Raw genomic sequence first — 15,793 nt, 5'->3', positions numbered from 1 at the left:
CTAATTACCAAAGGGCAAAAACCCCACCCTGTAAGTGGATTATTTAAATCTAAGAATATACCAAGGATACAACAGTACATTCTTGGCTCCCACAAAATGCACATTTACATGCCTATGTTTTTGGAAAGGACTTTATAGTAAATCTGTTCCCATTTACAGGAAGAGGAGAACCCAGTAAGAACTAAAAACATGAATTTGTTCTTCTTTTCCTTTTAAAATCTTGCCTACTACTCTTAGTGTTAGGTATTTACACCTTCTAATAGTTTAATGTTCCTAGACTGAGCTACGTATGAAAGATACTGTGTATAGAGGGAGCCAAACCACTATTTATAAAAAATACTAAAATTTCAGGAGTCTAGTCAAACTCTTTATATTAATAAAAAATTTCAATGTTGAGAATGCATATTTCAGGTTATTCATTAAAAAATTTCCACATGGCCTCCTACCCTGAAATCTAGCCTACCACACTGCTCATAGCCTCACAAATACAGGAGCTAACAGCCTTATTCTCTACCTAGAACAAACTGCAGGGGGCCCAACTTTGACTACTGTGACTCTACCTCACAAAAATGCAGAATGAGGACATTTCCCCATTTAAACTGTTTTCTATTAGTTACAGGCTAGAGATTCATCACTACCTGGCCTAAGGTCTTGCTACCCAAAGTGTGTTCTAAAGACCAGCAGTCTAGAAGGACCTGGGAACCTGTTAGTACCGCATACTCCCAGGCTCACTGCTGACCTGAGGAACTGCAAGAGGGGTTTCTACACTCTTCACAGTCAGAGCGGTGCTGTCCTAAGGTACAGAACATGTGGTAAGCCACTCAGTAGTACCCATGGTAAGGCTGCCTCCCTTGGCTGCATCAGACCTGACTTCCCTGGTTTAGCCAAGGTCAGAAAAATCTCTTAAGGCTCAAGGGGACCCAGTATCTACCCCAAGACCAGTACCAGACCCCACTATATTATATGTCAATGGTGACTGAAGAAAAAGTACAACTTGAAAACCCAATTTGAAAACACTAACCAGTTTTTCTCAGAAGCCCTGTTTTTACTAGTAACATAACAATTCCATACTTTTTGGGGAAATGTTCTGAACTGACTGTTTATTATAGGTTAAACCGGAAGAGAAGAAGCTGGCTGAAGAATATTAAAAGGACACCAAATAGTTCTTTCTTCCTAAAACAGTCCAAATTTGTGTGTGTAAACTAAATCTTAGAAGTACTATGAGGCAGTTTAGGCTATGTTTAAAAATTTTTCTTGGCATTTACCAAACCACAAGAGCATGCGAGATTGTGAAAGTCCAACCAAGTCTCTTTCTAATCACTCTCACAAACTCCTAAACCCCTAATGATGTTAAATGACACTGACGATTATAATGACTTTGGTATCGTTAACCTTTATGAGAAGGCTGTAAGGTGGTTATATTTGTTCAATTCCTCTCAAACTCAAAACAGTTAACAATGAAGTTCCCTTGCACTACAGCCTTTCACTTTTTAGGAGAAGCTGATTATTTCCCTATAGAAGAAATATATCTAAAATGACCATCCAATATTGATGTATTCCCTAGATCAGTACCGACACAACTCACTGCTATGATGGAAATGTTCTCTATCTGTGCTGACCAATATGGCAGCCACTAGCCACAGACTGTCTACTGCGTAACTGAAATTGGGGATTTTAAACTTTATTTACTTTGAATTAATTTGAATTTAAATAGCTACCTGTGGCTATACGATACTGGACAGCATAACCCAAGGCCACTTAGAAGCCTGAGCATAATCACCTGACAACAAACTGAGAAATAAGAGAGTACTTTCCAAAATAATATAGTTACTTACGTTTGAGGCTGGGAAGGGTCATCCCCCAAAGAAACGCTCTCCCCTTGGATTTCATTGAAACACTTCTCACAGAAATGATACCTGTCGGCAAGAAGGCCATACTGGGGTGAACTGTTCCGTTCACACAACACAGCCCAAGCCAAGCAACGAAGCCACCAATCACAGCAGGCCAAGAGGGGGACGGGAGCAGAGAGCAGGTCATCAACGGCGACAAGGACATTCAATGATGCAGATTTATGGGCACCACAGTTTGGGTTTTGTTTTTGGTTTTTGTTTTTTGCAATCAAAGCCAAGTGCAGACAACGACAAGCATGAGGGAGGAAAAAAAAAAACACAAAACAAACGAAGAAATGAGGGATTGCAGGACAACAAAAAACATAAAAGCAAGACAAGACAACACAAAGCAGAAAGCCAAGGCAAAGCACAGATTAGCATTAAATATCTCAATGGGATCACAAGTAGCAAATGATTACAGCAAATACAACAAACAAGTCTCACACAGACCTACACCCTTTCATTTTAGTAATTTATGCTGCTTGATGCAAATAATCGAAAGTAGGATAAATATACTGTGGAGAGAAGAACTACTACTCAATTACCTAAACATAGCAAAGAAAAAACCCTCCCCACTTCCAAAGAAAAAAATCCACTATGGATACAGTACCAGGAAACAATCATCTAGAAACAACTGTGGTCTGAAAAAACACCCCAAATTTCCTTTTGATCCCAAGGAAGCCACATAAGTACAATAAAAAGTCTGCACAAGCAGTTAAATACTGATTGTAGCCACCAACTGACATAGTTTAAGAGGGAAAAGGCAGTGGTGTATGCAGATACACGATTATATATTCCTGGGCGCTGTAGATTGGTGCTTAAAATCCGAAAAAGGTACATAAATGCCAAGATTATAGCATGAGATTATATAGCATGCCAGCTGTCACTTGCTTTTTTTTTTTTTTTTTTTTTGCGGTACACGGGCCTCTCACTGTTCTGGCCTCTCCCGTTGCGGAGCACAGGCTCCGGACGCACAGGCTCCGTGGCCATGGCTCACGGGCCCAGCCGCCCCGTGGCATGTGGGATCTTCCCAGACCGGGGCACGAACCCGTGTCCCCTGCCTCGGCAGGCGGACTCTCAACCACTGCGCCACCAGGGAAGCCCAGTCACTTGCGTTTTTGAACAACTTGAACCCCACTTTTCCTAGGTTTTAAGGAGTAAAACACTATAGATTCTTATGACTACAAAGCATTAGGGGAGTGCACCTAACTTTTTGTAAATAAAACAAAAAGCTTAAGTAACTTTTTCAAAGCTAGAAATACATCTGTAGCACACAAGTTCAGCAAAAAACGACCACCATGGGTTTGGGTCATCAAAGTATTGACTGTCCAGCCTTGCTTTTTATTTACATCCCATGCCAGCTATACTGTTGGCTGATTACACAAAATAAGAGACAAATCATGATTAAGATAGATTAGCAAATCCAATTTGTGTGATTACAGCCCTTATTTGAGCAGGAGAAAATAAGGCAGAAGTGTCTAATTTATTAGAAGCCTACCGTCCATGGTCATATGCAAATTTTTGTAAGGAACAGTCTGGTACAGAGGTCTCTTTAATGTGCCCCACAGAGGCAAAGCAAATACCCTGGGATCCTTTGTTTTTACATACTCCAAGAAAAACTTAGGTATCAGCTGCACACAAAAAGGAAACATTTCCGAAAAGATACAGCTGGCTAAGAAACTTTTGGTTAAAGTTTTCTGGGTGGTTTTGGGAATGGCAATAGATGGCAGCAATTTCACAGGGAAATTTTTTTAAAATTTTTTTGTTTTTGCCTGAGGCTGTGGTGAGCTATACAAGGACAGTGGGAAAAAAATATGGGGCCTGGGACGTAATCCCAGGTATGCCACCAACTCATAAAAGTTGCTTAACTTCTTAATGCCTTGGGTTCCTGCCTTATAAAAATAAGGGCCCAGACAACTGATACCAGAACTTGTGCTGTACAGTTGTTTTCAAGCAAGTTACACATGAACCATGACTGTATGTGTGCTGGTCCATCCGCATGCACTCCCTGGACACGCGGACACTCTGACCATGGTCCACACAGGTCGAGCTTACCTGTTCTGGTAACTGTAGTAAGTGGCATCACGAGGGATTGTGCATAACTGTTTGCCATAGCAACAGAGTGTCTGTGGAGAGAACTCCAACTGCAAAAGAAACCATTTGTTAAATGTGGTTTGAAGGGCAAGCTAAAATATTTACACTGGCAAGTAAATCAGAAACAGAAGTTAGTGAAGCCTTACTTCTCATTATGTCTCTTATAATGGGTTATTTCAGTTTCCAAGACAGTTCACTGAACTAAAACTAATCTAGTTTGCTACTGTTTTATTCCACCACTCTGAGGTAAGCTTAACAGTCATATCCTTCCACCATTTACCAAAGAGCTGAAGAGGACAAGAGGAGCTCAATGTGAATTGCCATGTACAGGAAAACTAGTACATGCCACGCCCCGTGCACCACAGGTAAATACGACCAAGTCCCTACCCAAGATGAACTTACAATCTGATGACTCAGGATTCTAACTGGCAAGTTTTCCATGCAGTTCTTATCTGTGCAAACATTTCTTACCTTTCTGCCACAGCAGTATCCAAGGCTTTGCATGACTGGGTCAATTTCTTGTTCGAAGACCTCAGACAGCTTGGAGCAGTATTTGTACACCCGTGATGTTTTCCGATTATATAACCAAGCATTGTTGAACATAAGCCAAATGTCATCCACATACTGCCAGGGCTCCTGATACTGTCCAGTGTCTAACTTCCTTTTGATAGTAGAAAGATCCATGGGGCTCTTCACAATATCAAAGTAATCCTAGAAGGACAAGTGACACCAAACAACATTATCCAAAAGTCTCACTATATTCAAGGTCCACAGCATATCTTGCTATAATCATTATAAATTTTCTGGATAATGTTGAGTCTTTGATGTGTATTTCCAAAGAAATGATCGATGCCCATCACTTTTTTAAATCATTAGTCTACAGAGATATGAAGCAGCCAGGGGCAGAGAGAATAACAACTACTCTAGATTTTGTAGGAGCAAGCTGATCGTCTACAGGAGCGATTCTAGATACTTTACCATAGTACATGTGTGATCAACTTAAAAGACCAAGAAATCAAAGACCCTTCACATTTTAGTACTAGATGCAGCCTACAGATGAAACTAAGCCCAGAAAATATTGGTGATCTATCTAAGGCCACAGAAAAATATAGGGAAAAAAAAAAAAAGATTCGAACAGATTTTTGCCCCTCGAAGCACTCCAATGACTTATCCAATACAACTTAAAATACTCAAATGAAACCTCCCGGCAGCCTGGTATATAAAGGCAACTTTAAAAGCAGATGAAGCTAATTTGGATCTATCTTTTCCTATCATGAACTACTGCTACTCAAGTGATAAAAATAAATAAACCATATGATCCAGCAATCTCACTCTTAGATATATACCCAAGAGAAATAAAAAGATACACACACCAATTTGTATGTAAACATTCACAGGTGTGCTATCCCCAACAGCCAAAAAGTATAAACAACCCACATGTCTATCAACTAATAAATGGATAAAGAGAATGTATGCACATCCATATGTTGAAATATTGCTGGGCTGTAGGAAGGAATGAAGTATTGATTTGTGCTACAATATGGACAAACTTTGAAAACATTATGCTAAGTGAAAGAACCCAGTCACAAAGAACCACATACTGTAAGACTCTCTTTGATGAAATGTCCAGAAGAGACAAATCCACAGAGGCAGAAGGCAGACCAGCAGTTGGTTGGTAGTAGGGGCTGTAGGTGGAAATGGGGAGTGACTGCTTATGGAAATGGGGTTTCTTTTTTGGGGTGATGAAAATCATCCAAAACTGACTGTGGTGATAACTGCACAATTCTGTTAATACACAAAAACCATTAAACTGTGCACTTTAAATGGGTGATTTGTACAATATGTGAACTGTATCCGAATAAAGCTGTTAACGAATTTTAAAAGAAAAGAGAAGTACCACCATATACTTACAGGGATTCCTAGGAGCTGGGGGTCCACAGGTTGACGAAAGGGAAGGGATTCTGGATCCTGTCGGTAAAGTGCCTCCAATGTCGGCATCAGTGCCTGTCGTAACTCTTCAGGTTTGAAAACTTAAGAAGAGTATATTTGAAATTAGTTACCAATTAAGCAAAAGAGGAAAAAAGCTCAAGTCGAAACTATAAAATATGTCTTAAGACTCAGAAAACACAAAATTCTCTACATTGTCCCCATGAAATATCACTAAGGGTGTTTCTATTTCCTGGTTCAGAGAGATCCTTTATAACACCTTGTCGAGGGGCTTCCCTGGTGGCGCAGTGGTTGAGAGCCCGCCTGCCGATGCAGGGGACACGGGTTCGTGCCCCGGTCCGGGAAGACCCCACATGCCGTGGAGCGGCTAGGTCCGTGAGCCATGGCCGCTGAGCCTGCCCATCTGGAGCCTGTGCTCCGCAACGGGAGAGGCCACAACAGTGAGAGGCCCGCGTACCGCAAAAAAAAAAAAAAAAAATCATCTTGTCTAGTCACCTTTAAATACCCTTCATGGCTCAGATAATTTCTCAGTCAGAAACCCAGTTAAGATAGTCTTGACCAAGTAGAAACAGAATGCTAAGCCTTCCAAAAATTTATGAGAAGACTTGTCAGAATGTTCCAAAAGATACGACAGGCGGGGGATGCTGTGAAGCAAAAACGGAAGAAGCCCTCCTTCCTGGTATCAGCATGTAACAAGTCAGAAATTAGACCTGGTATTGTCTTATTGCCAAAGGAATCAGAGCCACTGAAGGCCAAGAGTCCATTGAAATGTTTGATGTTTTAGAGCTTCAGCAGAAGACGTATTTACTATTTTAATGGCAAATATTAGGTTCCAGTCTAAAGAAAGAACTAAATTGTTATTGCCAGAATGATGGACTCAGTTGATCAAATTATGCTCAAATGTGTTCTCAGTATGTCTCCCAAAAGTCAGGAAAGATTTGCTGGCATGCCCCAAATGGAATTAATTTAAACTACCATTTAAGAAGATGGCCATTAAGGGTCCAGTTTCAGCTTTGAATCAGTCTGAGCAGAGAGGCCTTATTATTTCTTCTATTTACAAATTAATTTTATCTTCAAGGGGGTATATCTGTCAGTACCTTGAGTATTTTTTCACCACATGGTGGGGGCTGACATGAAAAAAATCAGACAGACTGGAGAATCTTCTTTGTCTCATACTTTGTTGTGCTTTGAGCAAATTTGTGAGATTAGCTGTTTTAAAAGCAGATTCCTAATATTAAGATTGGGTTTGTTGCAGCCTAGATCAAAATAACATCTCCATATATAACAAATATTTATTCATTCATTCATTGGCCATGCCATGCACATGCAGGATCTTACTTCCCCGACCCGCGGGGGATCAAACCCATGCCCCTGCAGTAGAAGCGTGGAGTCTTAACAACAGGACCGCCAGGGAAGTCCCAACAACCTTATTGTTAAATGAAAATAATTTTTTAACCCCATCATTTTAAAGTATATTGTATTCATGGAGCACTTTTGTATACGTCATCTTCAGGAACCAGCAGATTCCTCTTTGAGATAAGTCCTACCTGTGCCACTGAAGGGGTCACTAGAGCCACGAGAAGTTCCAGTCCTAAATTAGTTAGTAAACTAATTTCTGTGGGAATTGTTTAACACTCTCTGCTAAGCATTGCTGCTTGCTTGGCTTGACTCATTAATATTCAGTAGTGTGGTTCAGAGCAGAGACTCTGAATCAGCCTGCCCGGGCTGAGTGAGCTGGGAAGTGTTACTTGACCTTGCTGAGCCTCAGTTTTCCTGCCTGTAAAACAGTGATCAGTAACCTCACAGAGGGGCTGTGAAGTTCTTAGATGAGACACGGCAGGCTGTAGCACAGTGCCTGGTGCACAGCAGGTTAACAAAAAATATTATTATTGCTATTATTTCCTGCATTTTAGTCAAGAATATTATTTAATAATTTCTGTCCTCTAACAAAGATAAATTTGAGAAATTGTTAGCCACCCAGTGACTGTAGGATGCACATATACCTAAAGGAAAGAAAATTTCTTCTCCAACATTAGCAATAATGAAGAGACCAGGCCAAGGGCTCCAAGCTTAATGAAATCACATTAAAATTCAATTCCAAGGCCCAAGAAATCCAATCTCACTCTACTAAGGTCTTTGGTTTTTACTCTGTCTCCACAAACACAGAGCCTAAGAGACTCACTCTTCTTTTTTGACTGTCCTGGGGCTGGAGATGACTGGGCTGCTGAAGTACTTGGCTGGTCTTCCTCCTCTTTTGTTTCAGTTTTTAATTCAGCGCCTCTCTCTTCTGTTTCTGTAGGTTCCACTTTACAGTCTTCTGCTTTAGTCTAAAAGGAAAGGTAGGAATTTTTGGTTTTCTAAAGACATGTAACTGAGAAGCAATAACATCATTATCTTACTTACTCTCCCCTGTGAATGTAGCTGAAGACCCTTTTTCATATGGAAATCAATAAAATAAGACCTAATTATAGAATACTTTCCTGTAACATGTTTTAAGTTCCTAGACAGAGGTCCTAAACAAACAACAGCAGTAACTGCCCTACTCTCACCTCTGGAATATCCTCTGGCTGAGTATCTGCTGGTTCTGGTGCATCCACTTCCATTTTAGCCTCCATTTTCACTTCCTGTGAAGGCTGCTTCTCAGGAATGGCCTGAGAATTCACTTCCGTGCTACTAGTAGATGGAGGGTTTGATACCTGACCTTCGATGCTTACAGCTGGCTGGGAAAGCTGGGTAGAAAGAGGGGGAAAAACAAAAAGTATGCCTATTACACACAACAAGATGGCATGATTAACTACCTATCTTTAGGCTAGTGTCATTACACCCACTGATGGTGCTTTCACTTACTCAACCTATTTCGCCCCCTTGAAGTAAATTACACTCAAGAATAGGAGACTGAGGACTTGCAAATATAGGTTGGCTGGTTGTAGATAAAAGAGTAGGCAACTGTTTCTTCAGTAACTCATTCTGTGGCAGTGTGCCTGGGAGGGGGGTTTCAGAAATGACTACCTCAGAGGAGTTCATGTTTATAGAAAAATGGAAAGAGAACAAGGATGACTGGCAATCTTTTCTTTTCAACTTCTCATTAGAAAAGGTTTCAAATGTACAGGAAAGTAGAGAGAATACTATGAACTCCCACAATAAGCAGCTGTTTTGAATCATCACACTCTAATGGGATAACGAGCAATCTCTGTTTTTCCCCTAAGTCTTCCAATAAGGTATCTCATAATAAGAAATTAGTATTTTCAGAAACTATCCTACATAGAATTAAGTTTCCTTTCTGCATCCTGCCTTTCCGTACGTATCAGAAGCTAAGATGAACCAGTCATGGATAAGCAACGTTTTATGAAGTAGCTATAACTCATGGGGATCCTCAGTTTGCCAGTATGACAGAGAACTGAAATATTAGTATCAGTGATCAAGTAGAAAGTTTTAGATTGTGACACATAGAGTTCTATTAGTAAGGATGCAAGTATTAAATGCGCACTTGGATCTCTACTATATAGATAACAAGCCTTTCACAAGGAAGCTACCGGTTTGTTTCAGGCCCGTAGTTTTCTAATCTCTTACATGATGAATTTTCTAACTTTGGCTAGTACCACAGACACTCATAAATCGATGATTTTGTTCATTTGCTCTTGAGTACATCAGTTCATACTGTATGAAAAAATTCTTTAAATATCTGTAAAATTCACGTGGGGTATTAAATGTACTGTCGATGCTCTCCCTTTGTCATCTCTCCTTACATGCCTTCAGGCCTCGTAATACAACATGACCATGGTCAACATACAATCTAAACAAAATCTTTTGAGCTCCTCCTATGTTAGGTACGACAGCAAGAAAAAAGAGAAAGAAGGTCTGTAACTATAAACAGATTCTAGTCTAACTGCGGAGACAACAATAAGAGAAGAAACAACACAGAAGAGAAACAGCACAGAATTCCCTGGCAGTCCAGTGATTAGGACTCGGCACTGTCACTGCCGTGGGCCCAGGCCAGGATCCCTGGTTGGGGAACTAAGATCCCACAAACCGTGTAATGCGGCCAAAAAAAAAAAGGGAGAAAAGAATAAAGAAACAGCACAGAAGCAGTGTAAAACTACAGCACAGCTGACACGATCCTGCTTAAAGCCCCATCTCTGCTTACTGGAGTTGCCGGCTGCGGAGGCAGCAGTGGCGCCGTCGGGGTGGGCACAGAGGCTGCTGTACTCTGCTGGGACAGAGGCTGCTGCTGCGCCTGGTCAACTGAAGGAGCAGCAGGAAGTGAAGGCTGCACTTGGGGAGGAAGTTGCGTTGGTGGCGGTGTAGGCGTCTGTCTTGGAGGAGGATGTAGAGCCTGGGACTGTGGCCCAGGTGGCATGGCTGGAGGTGTAGGAACAGGGGCTGGAATTGCTGTTGCTGGTGGCTGCTGAGCCCCTATGCTTGGGGGAGTGTGGTGAGGGGTTGGGGTACGACTAGGTACAGGTGAGGGTGAGTTCTGATGCAGAGCTGGTTGAGGGAGAGGGGGACAGTGAATGTGGCTCCCTTGAGACCCAGGAGGCATTATAGGAGAGTTCACAGGGCAGGAAGAACTGGACATTTGTGCCTGTTAAAATGAAAAACATAGGACGCAATTCAGAACAGAATTGAAAATCCAACCAATACAGTATGTAATTAAGTAGACTTAGTAATAGTTTCATGTTCAGAATACCATGTCCATAACTGTTCTTATTAAAAGCTTAATCATCTATTTCCACCCATTATTTGCTGTCACCCTTCTCTGTAAAAACCCAAATTAAGAGAAGTTCCAGGAATCACGGAAACAAGTTTAAAAAAACAACAACAACAAAAACCCATTTGTGAGACATACTTGAGACACTGGTGCTTGACTGCCAGACGGAGCCAAAGGCATATTTGTTACATTCATTCCCTGTGTTGAGAACTGAGTCTGAGGAAGGAACTGGCTCTGGCTGGAAGGCTGCTGCATGCGAGGCCCATAGCCCATAGGCTGTACACACATACAAAAACAAAAACAAAAAAACACAGAGCACCAAATTGCTTTTTTTCAGTTATTCTACTATAGCTGGAATTACCAATTGCTCTGGCTCTGCTATGGGGAGGGTGGGGTAGGAAAGGAAGAAAGTGGTGCTACAACAGCTGACGCTCATGCCAAGATAATGGAGAATAGCCTCACAGCTTACCTAAGCCCACCGTCAAGAAATTCCACAAATGCATCTAGAACGAGGTACATGGGTAACTGCCTATACACTCCGTTTGTTTTATAAGTGAGGAGAGCGAATCACAATTTCATGAGGTCTTTGTTTACGTAGGTGGTATTGTTAAAGCACAAACTATAAGACTCCATAGTGAGTAATTATGGATACCAAAGGCCAGGAACTTCAAAGTCTAAGAAAGGTATTTGTTTCATAGGTTAAAACGAAGAATAAGACCCCTCATTAAACACAGCAGACTGGTGCTAGACAACTCCAAAAAGGCTTAACAATTGATAGTACTAACTAACTCTGAGAGGCAGGGTAAGGGTTGGGGACAATATTGAAAGCTGGATGACAGGTTTAGAATTTGCACAAGGAGCAGTGAGATGCTCAGAGGCCATCTTCTTCACTCTCTAAAATCAGGCAACTGCCCCTCCATCACCCTTGACAGTTTCCTGCCTGGGTAGGTTCTGTGTTTGGGGAAGAGAGGTGACTGTGTCAAAGTATGCAGACTACTCAACACTGAGACTCCAGGCAGTGGCGACTGGCTGCTCTTACAAGCTTTCTAGTACTGTGACTATATATGAACAGTATTTGGAAGGAAATCTTTCTTTTAGTGTTTATTTTATATAAATTATAATCAAGAAAGTCCTTAACGATACAGGATCCTATAATAAATATACTTTAGACACCTGCTTTTCCTACTTAAAGCTGTAAACACCTTTCATGCCATCATATAAATTCTGAAATTATTGCTTATGAAGCATTCCAATTTACAGATGTACTGTAATTTAAACATAATCCCTTACAGTACATTCAGGCTATGGCCTTTTCCTAAAACACAGTACATAACGTAGCATCCTTAATATGAATTTTCTTCAAATTATATCTTTTTTTTTGGCGGTACGCGGGCCTCTCACTGTTGTGGCCTCTCCCGTTGCAGAGCACAGGCTCCGGACGCACAGGCTCAGCGGCCATGGCTCACGGGCCTAGCTGCTCCACAGAATGTGGGATCTTCCTGGACCGGGGCACGAACCCGTGTCCCCTGCATCAGCAGGCGGACTCTCAACCACTGCGCCACCAGGGAAGCCCTTCAAATTATATCCTTTTAGTATCTCAAGAATTATTTCTGTAGGATAAATTTCTAAAAACAACGCATACAGGTAAAAGAGGTAGGTGAAAATTAAGGACTTTAGTATTCTCTGCCTAATTGTGGTATATGGTTTAGTTTTAATTATTTAATCATGTCTATATTAAGGGCAAATACAACAGAATTATAGAAAAAAATCAGCGTTAAGAATTAATTATGTATAGTTAGCTGTTTAAGCAAGTGTGAGAATTTGTTCTCTGAAAGAAAAAAGGATTTTAAAAATGTCAAGTAAAGGCCAAAGATTACTCAGAGGTCAAACTTACCGGGTTGAGAGTTCCAGGTTGAGCTAACTGTCCATGGTGCTGAAGAGGAGAGGTTTGCCGGGGTCCAATAGGGGGCTGGGGCATACTCATCTGGCCAAATTGATTCAAACCTGTGAGTAAGTGTAAAATATTAGATCTGAACACCTTCATGTAATTGGAGAATAAAAGAGTTCTTATTTATGATTCTATGTCACTGTATCAGGACAAATAAAGGCACCTGCTTCCAACTGTGAATCTCTGTTTAATTCACAGCAGCCACAGAAGGGCACTGTTAATGATTGTATGGTCTCTGAACCAAATTTTACAATCTGGAATAAATTTCATCTTGGCTAGTTGTTTTTAAAATGGATGCTTGATCATTTAATGTCTTTTGCCCCTTGACCTGTCAGCCAATCTGCTCTTCACCCTTCCTTCCTCCCTGGACTCCTACTCTAATAAAAAGGCTTTCTGATTTCTCAGGCAGGTAATTATGATAGCTGCTGCTGGCCTGCGGCAGGTGTAATCTTGTAATACACTAGGAACTCTGTTAGAAAAAAGCCATGGTTAAGTACACCGATTTCCCTCATAATTTACCAGGTTGTGGAGTTATCCGAGGCATCATCTGGTTTGGCACACTGCCACGGATCATAGATGGATCAGGTAGAGGGCCATCTAGAATGGAATACAGAAATGGTTACAAATGCATCTTTTAGGCAGCAATTCCCCTTTAAAAAATAAAGTATAACTTACAGAATTCAGTCTGAATATCAAAAAAATAAAGCTATGAACTAGACAGGAACCTGAAGAAAATGTTATTTCTGGAACACAAGAAAATGCCTCCAAATGGTTTTAGTACATTTCTTTATGAACCAGGGTGCTTTCAGCACTGACAGGACAATAATATAAAAGCTCATATTTAAACAGACTAATACAGCATTTAATATGCTGTTATTTGATCAAGCCTGATTATTTCATTGGTATGAAGAATACCTCTACAGACAACAGCCACAGATTCTGTCCAGTCACCAAGTTTGACTGTGTACCCCAATAATGTGTTTTTATGCATACAAGCCCACTGTGAACACTGACTTTAAATAATACATATTACACTGCACTTTATCTCATCACGCAGCTCTTAAAACAAATACAAAAATAGAAATAACTAAGAATGATGAAAATATACATATGTATATACATAAATGTATATTAAGGAAACTAGCACCTTTAATATGAAAATAGTTTCCTTGGTTTGCTCACTAATTATGTTTATGGTATCTTCCGTTTTTTCTTCTTTCTTTAAAGCTTCCAGGTAGGGCTTCTTTGGTGGCGCAGTGGTTGGGAATCCGCCTGCCAATGCAGGCGACACGGGTTCGAGCCCTGGCCTGGGAAGATCCCACATGCTGTGGAGCAACTGAGCCCACGTGCCACAACTACTGAGCCTGCGCTCTAGCGCCCTCGAGCCACAGCTACTGAGCCCACGTGCCACAACTACTGAAGCCCGTGTGCCTAGAGCCCGTGCTCCACAACAAGAGAAGTCACCGCAATGAGAAGCTTGCACACTGCAATGAGGAGTGGCCCCTGCTCGCTGCAACTAGAGAAAAGCAACGAAGCAGCAACAAAGACCCAACGCAGCCAGAAACAATAAATATAATAAATTAAAAAAAAAAAAAAGCTACCAGGTAGTATTTACTTTAGAGACCTTTCTCATTTCATTTTATATTTGCTTCAGTATTCTCTGTAGTACTTTTGATTTTTTGGTTTAAAGTTTAAAAAATTTGGATTCTTCTACAATTAATTCCTGTGTATGGGGTAAGACAGGAATCTCAGTCTATAAACACATACTTAGGGCTACTCCGTTCCACTAATATTTGTCCCTACCCTACTGCACCAGTACCATCCTGTTTTTATTTTAACGTAACACTACAGTTTAACATCTGATAAACTTTTAAATTGGCTCAAATTCCTGAAGAATTCAAGTAAATTCTACCACACCCAAGTATCTCAAATTTGTCTACTTGTCTCTGTATCTTAGTTACTGCCCTAGTTCAAACCATTAGCACTGAGGCAGTGTCCACAACTCTAGTCTTGACTTTGTTTCTGAACAATTGTTCTTGTACCTACTCAAAAAATACCTGCATTTTTCCCTTGCTAGTGGGGCCTCTGTGTATGCTGTTCCCTCTGCCAGAAATGCTATTCTCAATTCTTTTCACATCATGGCTCAATGAGAAAATATATCTAGCACAACACTGCAGTTAACAAACGAGGCTGCTAAAAGTTCTCCATTTGACTACTTCAAGGCCTGTGGGGGGTGAATTTCTCAGCCCACTTATAATCCACTAATGGCCTAAGAGTTGGTACCTGCTGGCTCATTTGGCACTATCTATAGGTAGCCAGTTTTCCCTGACTCAAGAAACATAGGTTTTCCCTATCATAGCCTTTCACACATCATTTAAGTAGCCTGTATTTTTCCTCACCGTTGTGTACCCACACCATATTTCACTGCTTGGAACCTAATAATGAGTCAATAAATGAATAATGGAATGCATGATCATCTTGGCTATCCAGTTAATTCATTAGGTCAAGAAGGCTGAAACTGTCAAGATGAATTTCAAATGATGCTTCTAAAAAATAAACAGTTCTTAGACTTTGAACATATTGGGTCAAGAAGAAAGTGTGACAACGTAAGTAACATATTGTTTAGGATGTATCAAAGCCAGTAAGGCGTTTGAACCTGCTCAGTCTACATCTATTGGCTGGCTGCCTACCATATGCAAATCAGTGAAAACCTGTGGACTATCACTTCCTAGGTGTCACTATGACAGAATAATATCTTTGGCACTAAAAATGATGCCATATTGTCAAGTCATGTCCAGAAATTTCAATATACTGTTCAGCTTACTGTTTTTACTAGAGAATGAATTATTTTCTTTGAAAAGGCAAAAAAGAGTCATTTGAAAGCTCTAGAATAGTTACACAAGCTAATGCAAATTAGTGAATTTGGTTAGGTACCGTTTTATTTCAGTTTCTCCCCAAAATAAATATAATAAAAAGCACTTACTAGAAGTCATTCCTGGTTGTGGCTGCCCCATGTTAGGCCCTGGGTTCATGGAAACTGGCACCATGCTTGCAGCACTTGGTAGCATGTTCTGTTTTTGTAGTCTAGTCCTTCGTTTTTCTTCCAGTTCTTTCTGGATCTTATAGATCTTCTCAGCTAGCAGGTGGTAGTATTCCGCCTTTTTGAATTTTGAAAATAGAGATGAGGAAAAAAGAGGGACTACCATC

The 15,793-nt window shown here is 40.7% G+C and overlaps 1 protein-coding gene across 5 annotated transcripts in view; it reads right to left on the bottom strand.

Annotated features, from left to right (window-relative positions):
• The window catches only part of EP300 (EP300 lysine acetyltransferase), a 74,261-nt gene that overhangs the window by 16,902 nt on the left and 41,566 nt on the right, over positions 1 to 15,793 (bottom strand). For 2 of the 5 annotated variants that reach the window (XM_089921365.1, XM_089921362.1), the window contains exons 10-21: positions 15,570 to 15,744; positions 13,106 to 13,183; positions 12,533 to 12,642; positions 10,777 to 10,914; positions 10,075 to 10,512; positions 8,480 to 8,659; positions 8,113 to 8,257; positions 5,895 to 6,013; positions 5,585 to 5,668; positions 4,455 to 4,694; positions 3,945 to 4,033; positions 1,836 to 1,946 (exon numbers count right to left, since the gene is read on the bottom strand). In XM_089921365.1, the coding sequence (XP_089777491.1) occupies positions 1,836 to 1,946; positions 3,945 to 4,033; positions 4,455 to 4,694; positions 5,585 to 5,668; positions 5,895 to 6,013; positions 8,113 to 8,257; positions 8,480 to 8,659; positions 10,075 to 10,512; positions 10,777 to 10,914; positions 12,533 to 12,642; positions 13,106 to 13,183; positions 15,570 to 15,744 (1,907 nt within the window). The remainder of the gene's footprint in view (positions 1 to 1,835; positions 1,947 to 3,944; positions 4,034 to 4,454; positions 4,695 to 5,584; positions 5,669 to 5,894; positions 6,014 to 8,112; positions 8,258 to 8,479; positions 8,660 to 10,074; positions 10,513 to 10,776; positions 10,915 to 12,532; positions 12,643 to 13,105; positions 13,184 to 15,569; positions 15,745 to 15,793) is intronic. The other 3 variants (XM_089921363.1, XM_089921364.1, XM_022597137.2) reach the window with 3 other exon arrangements.

This window comes from Delphinapterus leucas, chromosome 11 (assembly GCF_059928025.1).
Source record: "Delphinapterus leucas isolate spDelLeu-1000000601 "Yukka" chromosome 11, BTC_Dleu_Yukka2, whole genome shotgun sequence".
Taxonomy (NCBI): Eukaryota; Metazoa; Chordata; class Mammalia; order Artiodactyla; family Monodontidae; genus Delphinapterus; species Delphinapterus leucas.
The sequence above is the reverse complement of the archived record's forward strand: the minus strand, read 5'-3'. Positions and strand labels throughout refer to the sequence as shown.